This window comes from Diadema antillarum, unplaced genomic scaffold (assembly GCF_040938485.1).
Source record: "Diadema antillarum isolate AM-2024a unplaced genomic scaffold, OU_Dant_1.0 seq00000297_RagTag, whole genome shotgun sequence".
NCBI lineage: Eukaryota > Metazoa > Echinodermata > Echinoidea > Diadematoida > Diadematidae > Diadema > Diadema antillarum.
The window spans coordinates 800,098-818,102 of record NW_027271320.1 but is presented as its reverse complement, the minus strand read 5'-3'; the positions used below and the strand labels follow the sequence as shown (position 1 = coordinate 818,102).

The 18,005-nt window shown below is 38.8% G+C and overlaps 1 protein-coding gene across 1 annotated transcript in view; it reads right to left on the bottom strand.

The window, feature by feature from the left end:
• Positions 1-18,005, bottom strand: part of LOC139730170 (uncharacterized) — an 84,789-nt gene that overhangs the window by 9,568 nt on the left and 57,216 nt on the right. The window contains exons 23-35 of the mRNA XM_071641065.1: positions 16,311-16,489; positions 15,944-16,097; positions 13,608-13,787; positions 12,050-12,186; positions 11,054-11,194; positions 9,067-9,141; positions 7,898-8,047; positions 7,238-7,450; positions 6,261-6,342; positions 4,575-4,749; positions 3,098-3,183; positions 1,885-1,980; positions 716-873 (exon numbers count right to left, since the gene is read on the bottom strand). Coding sequence (XP_071497166.1) covers positions 716-873; positions 1,885-1,980; positions 3,098-3,183; positions 4,575-4,749; positions 6,261-6,342; positions 7,238-7,450; positions 7,898-8,047; positions 9,067-9,141; positions 11,054-11,194; positions 12,050-12,186; positions 13,608-13,787; positions 15,944-16,097; positions 16,311-16,489 — 1,826 coding nt within the window. The remainder of the gene's footprint in view (positions 1-715; positions 874-1,884; positions 1,981-3,097; positions 3,184-4,574; positions 4,750-6,260; positions 6,343-7,237; positions 7,451-7,897; positions 8,048-9,066; positions 9,142-11,053; positions 11,195-12,049; positions 12,187-13,607; positions 13,788-15,943; positions 16,098-16,310; positions 16,490-18,005) is intronic.

Sequence of the window (18,005 nt, the reverse complement as noted above, 5' to 3'; positions counted from 1 at the left end):
TTGATTTTGTGTTCTACGTAACACTTGTCCAGAACTTAGGGGCAAACTCATGCGAGATAATCATGAAATCGCATGCTGATGGAATCAAATTCAATGGCGTGGTCAGTTTTCTGAATATTGATGCCGGTGATCATTCAAATCCGTCCGATAAAAATTGATCGCATTGCTAATAAACGTCGAATGCAACGCTGACCAAATTGGTTGATTAAACCTAATTTTACCGCAAATTGTACCTAGACGTGAATCTGGCATTTCATATGTGGTTATAATTTGAAGAGTTTGTTTGCAAAAACCGAAAAGTCCACATTTGCGCAATGGAGATATTTGCGATTAAAGGTCAAGAAAATTAAGAGAATAATATATTTTTTGTTTGCTTCTTTTGACCATAACTTCAAAAATGTACCTTTATACGTAGTGACCAACACATCATTTAAAAGGTATTGTTTTGTACTTTATGACAGAGACCGTACTTGAAAATCTTCAGAAATGGACTTATCGGTTTTTGCGAACAAACTCTTCATCTGGAGTGTTTAGGCTGAGCAATACCTTTTTCATAGAGTAAATGCATTTTGGGTTAAGGGAATCCGACATGCTTGAAAAAAAAATTTAAAAAAAAGCAATCTTGTGGTAATTACATCTGGGAAAAGTCGCAACAAGCACACACACACACACACACACACACACACACACACACACACACACCCTTGGCAGTTACTATCCACTCTGGTGTAACGCTGACATTTGCGAGGTTCACCGACGTATATCTCTTAAAATTTGTGACTTTTATGTGACCTATTTTGGGACACGCATCGAGGTGATTGGGTTGGCCGTCCCCGTCGTAGTCTCCCTCGCAGGCGTCGCCTCCTCCGTCTCCTAAAAGTATCATGAATGAAAACATAGATAGCTTGCACTTGGCGACTTGGGACGAGAATAAGTAACGAATCCGACTGTACCAGTGTCGTATATACTGATCTCTTTTAATTTTCTTTCTGCCAATTGATTTCGTAATTGATATTCTTTATGTGTGTGTGTGTGTGTGTGTAAGTGAAGTTTGTAATAATCTTATAAGCCCGACTTTAGGTATCAAAATGTGAATTTCTGGACATTGGTATTGAATTAATAATGAAAATATAAAACACATTTAATCTCCACATTAATTCTATAAATAGGCCCATTTGCATACCAATATCACCACCATAACATGGTGTGTCGAAATAATTCTATGGCCTCCATTTAGAAACTTGACAAAGATGCAAAAAGATATACAGACTAATAATATCCATAGTGTTAACTATTATGATGACTCCGAAATTCCGGCGTTCAGGAGGAATTGCGGTTATAACGGGTGTGAAATAGGTTCAGATCAGTAAAAATATGTAACGAAACTCACAAATGGGGCTTGCAAAACAATCTTATCAATTAAGATTATTTTTTTCTTTTACTCTAAGTCGGTAATGCATCTGTCTCCAGATCTAAGGTACCCGGGTTCGATTCCAAAGTCTATCTGAACATTATTGGGTTGAATTATACAATTCCCAGTCTCTAAACAGCAGAAAAAAAAAGTGTCACTCGGATACAACATACAATGGAGGTCCTGTGTGTGAGAGAGTGAAAACTTATCCACGCACAACAACAACATCAACATTCTGCTTTTAATGGTAAAGAGCGGTGAAGTGGTCCCACCTCACATCCAGCTTGACCCACATGGAAGATGACCACATGCAGCGGCATACTCGCTATTCAGTTATCTTCTCAGATGGGGGGGGGGGGGGGGGGACCTTAAACCAAATACTGGCGGTAGGCCTACATTGATATTCAGAAGATCACTGAAGATGATCATTGTTTCATGATATTCATTTGTGATGTCAATGCTTGAAGTCTTACTATTCGAGTCTGTCTGGTTCTGGTTAGGAACGAGCGGACAGTTATCCCGGTCATCACTTACGCCGTCATTGTCTGAATCGTCGTCACACGCGTCTCCTGCAGCAAGATCATTGACGAAAATGCGAATGGCGTCACTGCTTGACATTCTCTTAGTTTTCAAAATTGAGTCTAGGACTTGCCGTATCGAATAAAAGCTTTTAAATGACGAGTTCATTCGTAAGATTGTCTAAAAAGAATACAATAAACTTAATCTAATCTAATATAGACAACTAAATCTATTTTTGCTATAGATATTACCAGTAGAAAGACTTGAACATGTCAAATATAATTTTAGTATAGCCCAAGCAGTGGCCTACATTAATCGCGTAGTGACGAAAAAAAAAAAAAAACACACGATCATTTCAGTTCATTCAGGCACAGGTGTGCCACAGAACAGATCACAAAAGAAAGACAAAGGCAGCGTTTCATTAAACTTGTTAGTCGCTGGACAACGCTCTTGATTTACGAAAATCCTGATATTTGTGAATAGTTCAAAGTCTTTTTTTTTTTCAGCTTAGTTCGATGACATAAGGTCCAATGGAAAAACCCCTGATCAACAAGTTCGTCATGCTAAAGATAAAAGGAACTATGAAGTCTGCGATATACTCATTTCCGCCTATTGCCGCTTGATCAAAGCATCAAAGCATACAGGTAGCAACAATTCCCTGCAACCAGGATTGACATTCGCTCACCTCCCTGCTGTTACCTACAAAGTGTATTCCGGCTCACATTACAGACAACAACAGCAACAGCAGCATGCAGCAGCAGTAACAACAACAACAACAACAACAACAACAACAAACAACAACAACAACAACAACATCATCATCATCAACAACGACAACAACTTCTTCCCGTCTTTTTACTACCACTACTACAACTACTATTATAACTACTACATAACTACTACTACTACTACTACTACTACTACTACTACTACTACTTCTGCTACTACTACTGCTACTACTACTGCCACTACTAGCGCATACTACTACTACTATAGTCACAGGCAGCCCGAATATGATTAAATGAAGTCAGTGCACTGTTCATCTTAGTGCATTTCATCAAAATGGACTGTATGATACATTGAGAGTCAATCAGAACGTCTTCGTAGTTACCATTTCTTTCTATTTCTTTTATTTCTAAAATTCGTAAGCAAGAATTATTTGCGCACCCATGCCGTCACCATCTGTGTCCGTCTGTTCGGGGTTAAAGATGTTCTCGCAAGTATCGTTGAAGTCCTGTATACTATCACCGTCTCTAACAAAAAAAAAAAACAAAGCAAAGAAATAATAATCATAACGATTAAGAATGATGATAATACATCTATACAGCGCATAATAAGCACATGCTTCTCTAAGCGCTTCACAATTCAGAAATAAAATACATACAAAATACTAACAAAAATAACAATCAACATAATGGATACACTAATAAACAAAAGGGGAAATGAATGTTTATCCTAATCAAGGAAGATAGAAATGGTGGGGTTTAAGACTGGATTTGAAATAAGTTTGCAATGATTGTGCTGAAAAACAAAAAAGATAAGAAATAATTGCAAACTTCTCTCTCATCTTTCTCTCTCTTTCCCGCTGTCTTATTCTCTTCTTATAATACGAGCTCTCCTATTTCCTGTTAGACTTGACTTTCCCTACAGTCGTGGTTTCTCTTCACATGCAATATTATCTTAAGAGTCGACCGTGTGCTATCCATGCCTTCGTGTTTGATGTTTGCCATAGTCAAATTACAACCCCTGTGGGCCAAATTATTCTGACACAGCGAAACAGTCATGCTTTGGGAAAACATTTTGTTTTTCAAATCAGTGCAACTTTGCACAGATTTTGTAAAACCCTTTACAGATTGCAATGAACAAGGTTGTATTGAAAATGTCAAACTTTAGTTCGATGTAAATTGTATGATATATCAATGATAATTGGTGGGTTTTTTTTCTGTCAAATAACAAGTAGTTACATTATTGTAGAGATTTGACTTTTGCACACAACACAGTGACAGAAACATGGGATCTAGGCTACTCGCAGATTAGGTAGGGAACACCGCATGATAGTCAATCACCACATAAAATGCAACTACGTGTAACAGGATCAGAATCGCTGTTTACTACGCTTGTCCTTCACATTATGCGATTTAACGATAGGCTTGTGCGTTTAAGCAGAATGATTAAGTCAATTTTGCACGCCGTCAACTTAGTCAAGCGTCCTACGTGGAACATAAGGAGTTAAAGAAGTCACCAGTTCTGCTTTCAATTCATCTTGATAGTCATTTTGTTCTTAAAATCTAAATTTGACTATCTTAACTCACACTGCCTTTGCTATACCAGGGATCCGTTTCATGAAATCATCACATACAGGTCTTTACATAAATCTCAGAATGGCCAAAATCGCTCATGTGTAGCTGTGAGAGACGTCCACCGCGGACAATTCCATACATTTTATGAATTTTCTCATAAATGTGTCTAATGAGAAAAAAAAATAGAATAAGAAAAAACCTCTCAAAGGACTTTCATGAAACGGACACTTGACCAGGATCCATCATAACTGCGTGTGCTAACGATGCAATTCCAAGAGAACATTATGCGTGTACAGATCACTGTAAAATACCAAAAATACAGTTAATGTGCGACTAAAAATTACTCATCAAGATTAAACTCGCAAGCATCCCCATAGCCATTTCGCAGGTAGCTGGCCTGGTCAGGGTTCGCCAAGTGAGGGCAGTTGTCGCACAAATTGCCAACACCATCCCCATCTGTGTCATTCTGATCTTGGTTGGCCACTAGAGGGCAGTTGTCTGGAGTACTGTCCAAAACACCTGCAAGAGACCCAGCTTTCTAATATACATGTTATTTTGTTTAATTTTGAACAATATTATTTGCCTATTTACTTTAACAATCCTGCCACAATACAATCCAATTTCTCCAGACGTAGAGTTCTCTTTTTCAAGAAAATGCGCCTCTTCAGCGGATTTGTATCGATTTAAATGATAAGGCATATACAAGAACAGTGTAGAATTATGACTATAGATTTGCTTACAAGTAGGTCCTACAGATTAACTCATACCACAGTGGGTGGTTTTAAGTTCGGTGGAAGTGCTAGTGCTATCTCAGCACTAGCACCGGTAATAACGCCGAACTTGAAATCGCGTCGGTGTTGGGAGTCGACCTCAAAATTATGACGTATTTCCGTTTGCTGGTGCTAGGTTCGGTGTTGAATGTCATCAGCTGAACCGAACTCGTACGTGCGTTTCCCCATTGACTAACATTAGCCCCTATATAGGGATTATCATTTTCGTCGTTTCAAGATCGGTGCTGGTGTTAGCGTTGCAGTGTGCGAAACCCGCATTCACGTCCGTAAGTAGTTATTCGTTTTATGTGCAAAGTCTATGCTAATGCAGTGCGCGCCCACGTACGTAAACGAACACTCGAGTAATGGCTACAGAAATCTGAGCCTGGGGGCAGAATCAAGATAGTTGTATTTTGGGGAAGGGATGAAATTTATGGCGTTTTATCCCGTCTTCATCACCATCTGTCTAAAACTAAACAGTTTTGGCTACATCTTTTAATATTTGACTTTAATTACGTGCAATCACCTTTTTCGTCACGCAATTCCCGCTGACCTCGCGGTGCCTGTGATTCCAACACTAATACCCCTTTCAGGTAATCGTGGATGCGGATAATAGGAGCAATAAGTCGTAAAATTTTGATTACATGAACGGGAGAGGAGTAAAAAAGTGCGCATTATTTTGATGCTGCTATTATCCGCATTATTGCAGCATGAGGAGTAGATCGAGAATACATGAACGCGTTTTACGACTTATGCGCACTAACATTCCACAGTTCGGTCAAAGGTCACTCGATTTCCCGCACAACCGTTGATTGCTGAGCTTGAGCGAGAGCTGTGCATACACACGTGAGTATAGCACCGGAAACATTACGTCATTATAGAGGCGTGCGCAGTAACCATGACAAATACTCCCGTCTTTCGCACCGTTATATGAACGGGCGCTCGTAAAAGTAGTGCGCACGTCATGAGATATATGAACGCGATTTTGAATACTTCATCCGCATTATTTGGATGCGGATAATTGAACCGCGATTACCTGAAAGGGGTATTAGTGCTTGTGATTGATGATCGATGATCGATGTAGGAGCTAGCACTAGCACTATAGCACCGAACTTGAAATTACCCACTGTTTTGTTGTCAATTATGAGCAATCAATCAAATACATTACATCAGTAATAAACTTAGAATGCTCTGAGATGGCTAATTACATGACGTTTGTAATAAGAAATAAAAAAAAATACGACGTGTGATCGCGTTTACCATCATCGTCGTCATCTTCATCGCAATCGTTGGCGATTCCATCTGAATCTGTGTCAGTTGTATTGGAAGAGGCACAGGGATTCTGTTGGAGTAAATTGAATCATTTCTGATTTACTGTCAGAATGTTTGTTTGTGTGCGTTTGGGATATGTGAACCTGCCTCACAAAAATCACCAAAAAGTCGCCAGACATAGATTTTACTCAAGGGCAAATTCTGAGAAAAAGCAAACACTAATAATTTAGATGGTGTATAACTCAATTCATATTGACTCTCCTAAACCATTTAAATTTGGAAAGAAAGCACAAACTCTGTAAAGTGTGAACCACGAAAAGAGATATGAAGTACAAGGTCTATAGCGCTTAATCTTCACCAAGCCGTGCCAGCTGTGCGATGAATGAAAAAAAAAAGGCTGTGAAACACTGGAGCAACAACAATGAAGAGATTATGAGATGAAGCTCAATGGTGTCAAAGGGGATTTATAAGGCACACGTAATCACACTATTGTACAGACAAGTGTTCGAGAAAAATGGCTAAAAACACAGTTTCCTGTTCGTTTAATGGTCCCCATATCTACTATGATGTAGAAGAAAACTTGCTCTTTCAAAAAATAATTCATGTAAAACTCAGGTTTGGCTGGGTTGACAAATTTTACCTATTTTCAGTCCTCACACAAAACCAGTGTGTGCGATATTTGGTTGGTTTTGTGATGCACGGTCACGATGAGTAAATCATTATTTTGATCGTTGTCAGATTGAAATGATTTTTTTATACCTCTTGCTGGTCTTGAATGCTTATAGAAGTTTTCATTTTGATAATACCGAATCACGTAACAGCTCCAGAGAACATAACGTCAAACAACAGATCAACTTTGAATAATAAAATCAAAACTGTCCTTTAAGTAGGAAATAGATTAAAGACCCATACACTCATCCACACACACTATTAAAAAAAGTATAGAATGATCTCATCTGATGTACCCCTGACGCTGCGATATCATTATCTTCGTCACAGGAGTCCCCAATACCGTCCCCATCCCGGTCCTCCTGGCCGCTATTCGGAATTTTTCGGCAATTGTCGGCTGGACAGAGGCTGGTCGTGAGCTCTCGGCAGAGGGCGGGCTCGTCGGCCACGCTGTCCAAATCGTAATCCTCGGAGCACGAGTGACCGTCGCCAGCCCAACCGAACTTACACTACGTAAAAATAAGGTAAGTGCATGTAATTATTTAACAGGTCAGCAGATGTAAATATCGCCATTAGAATATGCTTTTACGGTGACGTCACTGCAACAGTTAGACTATAAATTGACACATATGACTCATAGTGAATGATTATACTCATAAATGTATGATTACATTAAGATTCATGGTTCGTTGTTATAAAAAAAAAACAGATGCATAATGAAATGGGTAAACACAGTTTGCTTCAAATCATGACCCTGTGACATACAAATAAAATCAAATGCTGCTTCTCCTTTTTTGATGTCATACATTCATATACGATCTCTTGCTAGGCAAGAGGCATACAAGTGACAGACTTCAGAAATGGTACACGAGTCCATTAACGTGGTAAAAAGACAATTCCTGCCACATTTTTAAGATACAGGTAGACAGCATCGAATATATATAATCATTTCTCACCTCACAATGATATGAGCCGGGTGCAGTGTAAGTGCAGTTGGCGCGCGGATCGCAGTCGTGGGTTCCCGTGGCGCAGAAATCTCCAAATACACATCCGTGAGCATCAGTAGCCATGTACCTTCCGTGGCAAGCGCCGCATTCATGGCTACCCTGTGGAAAGGAAATAGGGCCACATGAATTTGCCTTCTTCGTCACAATAAAATACGTACAATGTATACGTGTATAATTACCTCCGCCAAGGAAGTAAGTTTTATGCAAAAAAAAAAAAAAAGTCATATCAATTTTAGACATTTCAGATTTCATCTGCTGGAAAAAAAACAACAACAACAACAAACAAAGACAGTGATTGTAACGAACATGATGAAATGATATTTTCTACAAATTTTCTGTATTATATAAATGATTTACATGTTACGTTTTCCTATATTTTTGATGGTCTGGGACAAAATTGGTATTTTGTTTTGGCATCCAAACTTTTCTTTTCTTTTCTTTTTTAGCCGGCGTTTGTTCATTTGTCTGCCTGTCTATTGTAGAATAATTCAGAAAGTTGTATTCGTATTAGGATGGAAAAAAAAAACCGATGATGACAGAAGAAATGAATAATAATAAAAACATTGGTAGTTAAATCTTACGGATGGAAATGAGCTGTTTGGCAGAGATCATGCGCTCTTAGTCTTCTTTTCATGTTGGTGCAAGCCATGATCGCAGTTTATGCCTATTCCATAATTATGGATTTATACGGGCCCATTACTGTAGAATACACTGTGGTTATCTTTATACGGACCCATCTTCTTTTGCTCCAAAAGAAATATTGCAACAAAATATCAACGTGTGTTACATGAACTGAATATTTGATCACATGGCGGATACATGATATACGTAGGATGCCTACCTATTATTACAGTACTCTCATAGATGGAAAGCTAATTAAATCAAAATTAATTTGATCCAAGTGCATTAAATTGAACAGATCCTATTCTAATCCGTGCATAATGGGTTTATATCCCGAGCTTACCTTTAACACTTGAAAGGATTTACATTGCTTTGCTATTGGAGGTGGTGCCATTGGAAGCGTGAGGTAATATGAGAGTATTAATCCCTAACAATTGAACACATGAAATCAATAAAGGCTGGATATAGCTTCCGTAGTTTTTGTTTACAATACTCACTACAGTGTTAATGCATTCCTGGTAGGGATCACAGCCACCGTTGTTGGACAGACACTCGTCTATATCACTGCAGATCTGAACGGAAATAAAAACTAAACATGAACTGAAAGTGGAAAGCTGCAACTAGACAGTTGAAAGCTTATTTTACTCAACAGTCCACTCTAGCTATCGGAGTACCATGTTAAAAAAATATGTCACATTATTAAAACAATTATACAAAGAGACTTACGAATCAACTGTTATAAAAATACGCAAAATAGCTAATGTAAAATAAACAAGCGTGAAACACAAATGGATGACATACCTACTATCACAATTAGCCTTCGGGTAGACACAATTTCAGGATTAGGGGTAAGATGAGAGCAATTTTACCAGTTTTGTTCGCGTTCTTGGTTTTACTGGGTTTTTTTTTTCTTCACCATCGTCATCATTGTTATGCTTTCACTTCTGTTTGTGCCAAGAAACTGAATTCATAGCTCACTAATAGGATGATGTCTCAATTTTCGAAACTTTCGATTTTTTTTTTAATTTCAGTTCAATTCAATTCAATTTAATTATAATTTATTTCAAATCAACAAATATCAAAACATAATGCAAAGTATACATTTCGTGAAATGATATTGTCCAAACGTTTACAAAAGATTCATGTAGTATAGGAAATGAATTATATACAACAACATATGTACAATAATTACGAGGAGCAATGCATGTATACTTCGTGAGCGTTCGGAAAATAACTTCAATTTTGGAAAATAGCGATCCACTAAAAAGCAAAGCTTGTAGGACGTGGATCGCTAGATAAATAATGAATAAACAATATATTATTCAAGGTTTTTTTTTCCAGCTATTGTATCAAATATAAATTACTTAAGTCATTTGTAAAAATATAGTTATTTTGAGATACGCTGGCTTCGGCAATGATAAAAAATAAGAATAGAGTATCAATGCTAATGCCCAGACAGTGTTCATTGAACTGCGTGTACCGTGAAAATATGACAAGGACGACACACTCGTACAGACATTCAGTTACCCACACACATATAAGACGCGAGACAGTGCCGAGAAGAGAGAAGACAATAACAATACAAGTCTACGAAGAAGAAAAAGACAGGAAAGGAAGAGGAAAGAAGAAAGAAGAGAGAAAAGAGGTCTGCATACAGAACACGCCAAGTGCTGCGACATCAGGACAGGTGAAACCTCAAGCATGAACTAAAGCAATTTAAATTATCTAGAATTATAAGTAGATAGTAAGTGTTTTCTGAATTTGTACTTAAATTTGAGGAATTAGAGGGAATCTTTTAAACTATTATCTAGATTATTCCAAAGTCTGGGTCCGGTATGAAGAAATGTATTTTGGGCATGTGCGGTTCTCATTAATGGAAGATGGAATTCGTCGGATCGTCGCGTAGGATAGTTATGTACATGACTGTCTCGAAGAAATGAGTCGTAAAATGAGTCGTGAAATATAATTGCCCCCTCAGCTGACCTCCCACAATTGTAAGTTGAGAGATGTTATACCCCAACAGCTGTAAATCTATATAAATGTCTTATAGTATACCGTGTATGATAACACTTGAAATTGACGCCAGTCGAAGTACTTTTATTTTTCTCTCGAATCTCTCTGATTTGATATAGGCAATAGGTTGACTGGAATTTTGACGAAACAAAGAGATGATCAGTAAATAGTTGAGGGGGGGGGGGGAGGGGAGGGGAGGTGGCGGGGAGAGAGATATTTATTTTTATTTTTTTTTTTTTTGGTAATACTTTCGTACAGAGAGTGCTAATTCATTGACAGAAATATGTATAGTCATGAATTTTTGAGGTTTTACAGAATGGCAACAGTTCAGGGAAAGTTCATATTGTCGTGTGCGGGAACGAGGGTAAATTACAAGTACGTGATGCACGGAGGTAGAGTGTATTGCCGCATGGCTGCTGAAGTTGTAAGATGAGTTAAGAGTCTAATATAAAGACCACCGGTCAGTTTTACCTGTTTGTTGGCCAAGGCGTGTGCAAGTCCGTAACCATGGGGAGCGTGACCACTCAACCCCTTCGGACAACTTCCACAGGAATATCCGGGCACATGGTTAGTACATGATGCTGGTTCCCAACACGGATTGGCCACCTCACACTGAAGAAAATAAGAAAATTCATATAAACCGAACAGATAAGTGAGTGCATGATTTAAATGACCGTGCATTTTTTCTTTTAATCTTAGATATACAACAATACTTTCGAATGTGCTCAAATGACTAACAACAAACATTTATTTATCTTATTATGAGCGTTCTATGATTATATGTATCACTATATTTCTTTTTAACTACAACGCTAGGTTAGTCCACCGCACAGCTTACAATGTAATACCACTTCCATTAATGAAGTCTAAATTGCAAACACAATTTGCTGACCCGACGCCCTAGAAGCATCACAGTCAGCCTGCAGCTACACTGCGACACAAGTGCCGATGCTAAATCAATCCTGATCAGCAGCGCTGAGCTTCCATCCTACCCGTATATGAAATCTGCGCAAAATGGATCGTTTGGATTATGCATTCAAGTGCTTTGTTTAAGGGTTTGGAACAGAGACTTTTCGTTAGGAGGACAGTGTATAATATTCTTAAAGACATCACTTCCTCATTGTGTGCTTTGGTCAAAGCACTAGCATACAAGTGTCTGCAAGCCACATTTGTCAATAAATGGGGAGCATCTAATCATCTTACTCTCCTTTGTCCGTTTTGTGTCATCAAGGCTTCTCAGTGGGACTAAGGCATAATTGTTATGCCCGCATGACCTGAACACCTTTAAGACAATCAAAAGTCAAGTTTGGAGAACCAAACTGAATGCTGATGTACACTACAGGTTTGACGAAGCCAGCCCAACCGGCTCTGCCAGTCTCTCTTCACAATACAGCGAGAGGGTCTTGACAAAAGGATAGGCAAGCTACAGCTTTAGGAGCCTATATAGGACTAGGACTACGCACTCACCTCATTTACGTCAGTACAGTTATCCCCGGTACCCTCGGATCCATCCGGACACTCCAAACAGGTGTAGTCACCACGACCTCCTGCGTTCACGCACCGCACTCCAGTCCAACACGGGTTCGGATGGTTCATGCACGGACCTGTAACACAGAATGGCAAGTGTTGGCATTCATAATAAAGCCGCATATTTTCATTGACATCACAAGAAAAAGAAAACACGCAAATGGCCAGTTTTTTGTTTTGTTTTTTTAATTATTTGATCACTCTCTTAGCTGGAAGTCTGGAAATATGGCTAACCATATACCTACTCAAGATGATGGGAATGGGGTGACAAATTTTACCCTCCATAATTTATTTGGAGCCGTACAATTAAAGAAAAGGCTCGTGATAGAGCTATTATAGCGGTTATTGCCATGTGATCGTAATCAGAAGTTCAGTTCGGCGCCTCCCCTCGCTAAAACCGTTGGCAATTATGTACCACTGTTCATTTAAGAAGGCACGAACACAGTTCAATGCCATGTAGCCAACAAGGTCGGCAATGCTGTGCTAATAATGTCTTGGAGAGCGATTTGGGATTTTGTGGGAATTAAGCATTCTTTTGAATATATTTCAGAAAGTTCATACAAATTCCTGTGGTGCACTGAAAAAATAACTTCTTGGTTGATTTCCTTAAAGGACAAGTCCACCTTCATATACATAAGGATTGAGAGAATGCAGCAATATTAGTAGAACACATCAGTGAAAGTTTGAGGAAAATTGGACAATCCATTCAAAAGTTACGAATATTTTAAGTATCTGCGCAGTCACTGCTGGAAGAGAAGACTACTACAGTGTATGATGTCACATGCGTACAACTATATGAGGAAAATAAAAAGAGAATTTCACAAAACTTTACTTTTTGAATAAAGTGCACATTTCTTCGACTTGCTACTGACGTATGTTAAGGGTAATATCATTCCCCCTGCATTCTGAAAGAGAGAAGTCGAGTGTTCTTTTGTTATGCGAGAAAAATGGAAATATGTTGAATTTTCTTTTTTCTTTCTTTACATCGTTATACTCATGTGACGTCACAAGCTATCGTAGTCTTTTCATCCGGCCGTGACTCAGCAGAAACTTCAAAAATTCATAAATTTTTAACGGATTGTCCGATTTTGCTCAAACTCTCACTGATGTGTTCTACTAATATTGCTGCATTCACTCAACCAACATGTCTATGGAGGTGAACTTGTCCTTTAAAGTCCCATCTCCTTGATGTTAATAAAACATACAACGCTGAAGGTTTACATGCATTATGCCATGTACGCGAGTCAAATCAAGAGTCAAATCGCTAACAATTATAATGTTATCTCATCTTACAATGCGCCATTATAATGAACATATTATACATAGTAATATAAAAAAAAAATCAAAACCAATGATTTGATTATACTGTACTACCGCATAAGCTGATTTCCTATAGCGTTTTATCATCTCGGCCTAGGTGTTCAATAAACTATAATAATTATTCAAACAAACATTCTAAATCTCTTGGTTGACGATCAAACTTGTTTGCAAAACGCACATCCATTTGATGATTCACAGACGAGGCACTCCCCGCAGTCCCCCAGGGAGTACTGGTTGGTGGCACACGGGGAGCATTGAGGCTGGCCCACGGTGCTGAAGAAACCAGCAGGGCAGCATTCACAGCTCGCTTGCATGGCAGTAGGCTGGTATGCTCCCTGGGCGCACGGGTAGCATTCATCTAAAGTCATTAGAAACAAAATAAAAGCATATGATCATAATCATATATTACATACAAACAATCACCAGGACAACGTCGCAGACACTGAAGCTGTGGAAATTGTGTAATGTTTTGCTATATGTTTTGACATGTTTGCCCAATTACAGCCATAGAAAATGGGATTCCACAGATTTCAGATAAGTGCCTATCCTACACAGTTAAAAGGAACAAGAGTCCATTTTGCAACCACTCCGATAAGGTTGATCGCAGCAGAAAAGGTCTACATAATTTCATATGATTACAATACATACATCTATAAATGTTTCTGTAATACATATGACAGCTTAAAAAATGATTATAATGGAAACAATATTGATTTGACAAAATAAAAAGAAATAACAGACGATTTAGATCATCACCTTGCCCGTAGCCAATTGAGTATGTGCCCGGCCCACACTCGTTTCGCACCCCGTCGAAACACGCCGTGCCCGGCTCGCACATCATACATTCGTCTGCACAGTGCTAATTAGGGAGAATAAAACGAGACATTGAGTGATATTTCAAGTTTAGTCCCGTTCAAACGACATTGTAATGATTAGAGAATACAAAAAAAAAAAAAAAAAAAACGCTGGAAAAAACAAAGTGAAAAACTTTGTGAACTTAAAAGGTTTTAGTGTAATCACTGCGAGTATAATGTGTTCTCATTTTCGTTTACTGTGTGTTCATATAGTCGAGTCTCTGAACATAAATTGTAATTGTGTAAACATGAGGGTCCAGGGTTTTACACAGTGCCTCCGAAGAGACACACTCAAAGTAGGGACTGTGCTTTACATTTAGGAAAGTCAGGCGATTAATAGTGAAATCAGCACGTTGAAAACATAAAACTGTCCAGTCTTTATGAAAGTCTGCAGAAATGTTAGGTATTGTACAAATCATAAACACACACACACACACACACACACACACACACACACAAATAAATAAATAGAATATGGGCTCGGATTCATACCTCCAAGTCACTTTGTTGATTCCCTTACCGTGTCGTTGCAAACTGCGTAGTGATACTGGGGACACAAAGTAGCATAGCCCTCGTGGCAAATCTGAAATACGAATGTACATACAGTATATAATATGTTGTTTTGACATCATATCACAGCGGAAGGACACCCCCCCCCCCCCCTCCCCTCACTCACAAACATCCATAAGAACACGCACGTTCATGTGTACACACAAACAGAGCAAGTGAATGAGTATGTATGCATTGATTTCCTGTTGATACTTTTGCTATACAGACAAAGAGGGAGTCATTTACCGATCGTGAGATAAGAAAATAATTATGCATATAAATGGTATAGACGTTACGGAATTAACTGGTTTAATTTACTGGTTGGTACGTCAAGAGTACGTGGAAACAATTTCACTTGAACCACTTCTTTTTGCAGCCCTATTCTGAAATTCGTTTCTTCCTTCGTTAGAAGATGTACGCAAAATAATGTGGCCCAAAACATGCTGCAATTTGCTTCAATCAGCTATGATAAGATATACCAGAATTTATTATAAGCAATGAATGGACGAGTTGTGTCAGGACGAGATTCTTACATGTCCCTCGGGGCAGGGACTGCATTCCGCTGCGTGTCCGTATGAGTGCTCGCTTCGTGATCGATTGCAGGTAGAGTTCTGATCGGAATCGCATCGACCACACATGTACCGATTCCCATCTCCAGGACAATAATACGTTGTCTCACAGCGTTCGCACCCAATGAGAGCTGAGAAGAGAAACATTCAACCCTGACCGGATTACTATTTTCATTCGAAAGCAAGTAAATAGGGATAACCTCGTATAGATATTCACAACTTACACCTAGAATCGTCTTTTTTCTCTTTTTGTTTCAATGAGCTTTTTAATTTAACTACATAATGCCTTTACAGCAAACATAATGATGTCTTGAGGAAGACTTTAAAATTCATAACACTTGTCGACTTGTCGGGAATATTGCTCTGCTTTTGTTTCCTGATCTTATTCATTAACAACATGCATAATTCTATAATGATAATCGAACGATTATAAGTTAGGGCGAGCACTGCATGGGTAGCCTAATGATTTAGCAGAGAAAATGTTTGTCGGCTTTGATAAGGAAATACGCGATATGCGTTGAGAAGAAAGAATTGTGTATTACATCTAAACTTCTTCGAGGCGTCGCATCCAAGAACTTCCATCCTGAGAGCTATAGTCATGTGCCACGTCAGTGGTGAGAGGCGGAACATTCGGCCATACTTCTCCGGAAATCGTGCAGTCTTGATGTGAATACCATCTTCGTTGCCGGGAAATATCTACAATTTAATAAGAAGAAAGTATTATCTATGCGTTAACCGTGGCTTGAAATTTACAGAAATTGCAATCTTCTTCCGCTCTTTTCGACTCCATTCCATGAATTTTAGAGACAGTGGTTTGACAATCTAAAAATCCTTCGTAAGGTTAAACCGTTGTTGCATTCATAATTTCCCATATGCATCCAAGCTTACAAGTCCTGAACGTCTTCTTACCATACTTCCATTGAAGTCGACGATGTCAGTCCAGTACGTGGTATCGTTGGAGACGCTAAGATGAAACGTTTGTACCCATTGACTATCCACCCCTTGTGTCTGCACTCCAGAAAATACCATGGTTCCTTCAAAGTCGACTTGTAGCCACTGGCCTTTAGTTGAGTTTGTCGGAATCCAACCTGACTCAAAAAGAAAATAAATGAAAAAATAGCCTTAAAAAAGTACGCATGCGAAGCAATAAATACATAACCTCAACAACATTAGAACTTCGTTTGACTTGAAAATTAGAGATTTTGTTCAATAATTTTAAAATGTTGATCAAAGTCGTTTATGGCTGAATGGGTAAGTTACAATACAGAAATGTTGTAAATTGAAACTATATGTACGTATTACAAAAATACGTCGATAATTCAATATTATCAAGAACATTGGGATCAAGGATATTATTATTCCCCTTCCCTCAAAGGGATTGGATTCTAGTGCCTTTCAATAGCGCTTTAAGATGAATACGATTTTTAACGAATTTGAATAAAATATGAATATCTTTCTACTATCTTGACTATCTGGCGGGAAATGCGTTTTGCGTCTGAAGGGCTGGATTTATGACAACTGAAATCATAATTATCATATTAAATGCAATTAACAGTATATGACATTTTGTAATCATTACTATCTGATTCTAACCATTTACCATCACTATCAAATGACAGAAAAGCCCCTTTTACACTTTCACGGATTGCTTCACGGATGACCACGGATCGTCATCCGTGGTGTTCCGGCATGCAAAATATCGATTTCCCAATCAATGCCGGTGTGAATACGAGCCCAACTGGGTGTCTACACTGACAAGTACGGAGTCTACACGTCCAAGGACGGTACCTACACGGACAGACAAGGAATGAACGCGGACCACAGCGGAAACGATACGGAGCTAACACGGATATCAAGGATTGAGCACGGATGCAACTAGGTGTCTTCGCGGCCTTTACACAAAATATCCTCAAAATGTTGACAGATGACATTTGCTTTTGCTTTTGATGCTTTATTATTCTTTGATGACATGCTTCCAGAGCTAAGTACAGTATAAAAGGCACACACAATCTACAGCAGCCTACATACGCCTCTAGTTGTTGACATCATAAAGGCAAATCTCTTTGTCACGTTTGTTGTAAACTCTCATTTTACGGGAACATCATGACATAAACAAAATGGAAAAAAATCAGATACACACACACACACACACACACACACACACACACAAACCAAAACAGCGAGGATATGTGTGTGGGTCACTAACGCTTCTCAGGCGACCACTATACGAACAGTATGAGGGGATGATGGCTGTACTGATTGGGAAAGATCTGAGCAAATTTCATGACATTTATGAGCTTATGTGGCAAAATACACGAATTTTTCATCCCAGATGGAGCCGATGCTCATACGGACGTTCCGATGTCTTCACGGATTGTTCCGGAATGAGTACGGAGGCAACACGGAATAGCCGGTGCCTACAAGGAAGGAATACGGAGGCTACACGGAGTAGACGGTGCCAACAAGGAAGAATTCGTATTGATTTTCATCCGTGATGTCCGGGATGAAAAATTAAGCAAGCTTAATTTTTTTCCCCAGACATGCCGGATGATCAAGGATAATGCCGGATGACTTCACGGAGTCAACACGGCCATGCCGGAAACA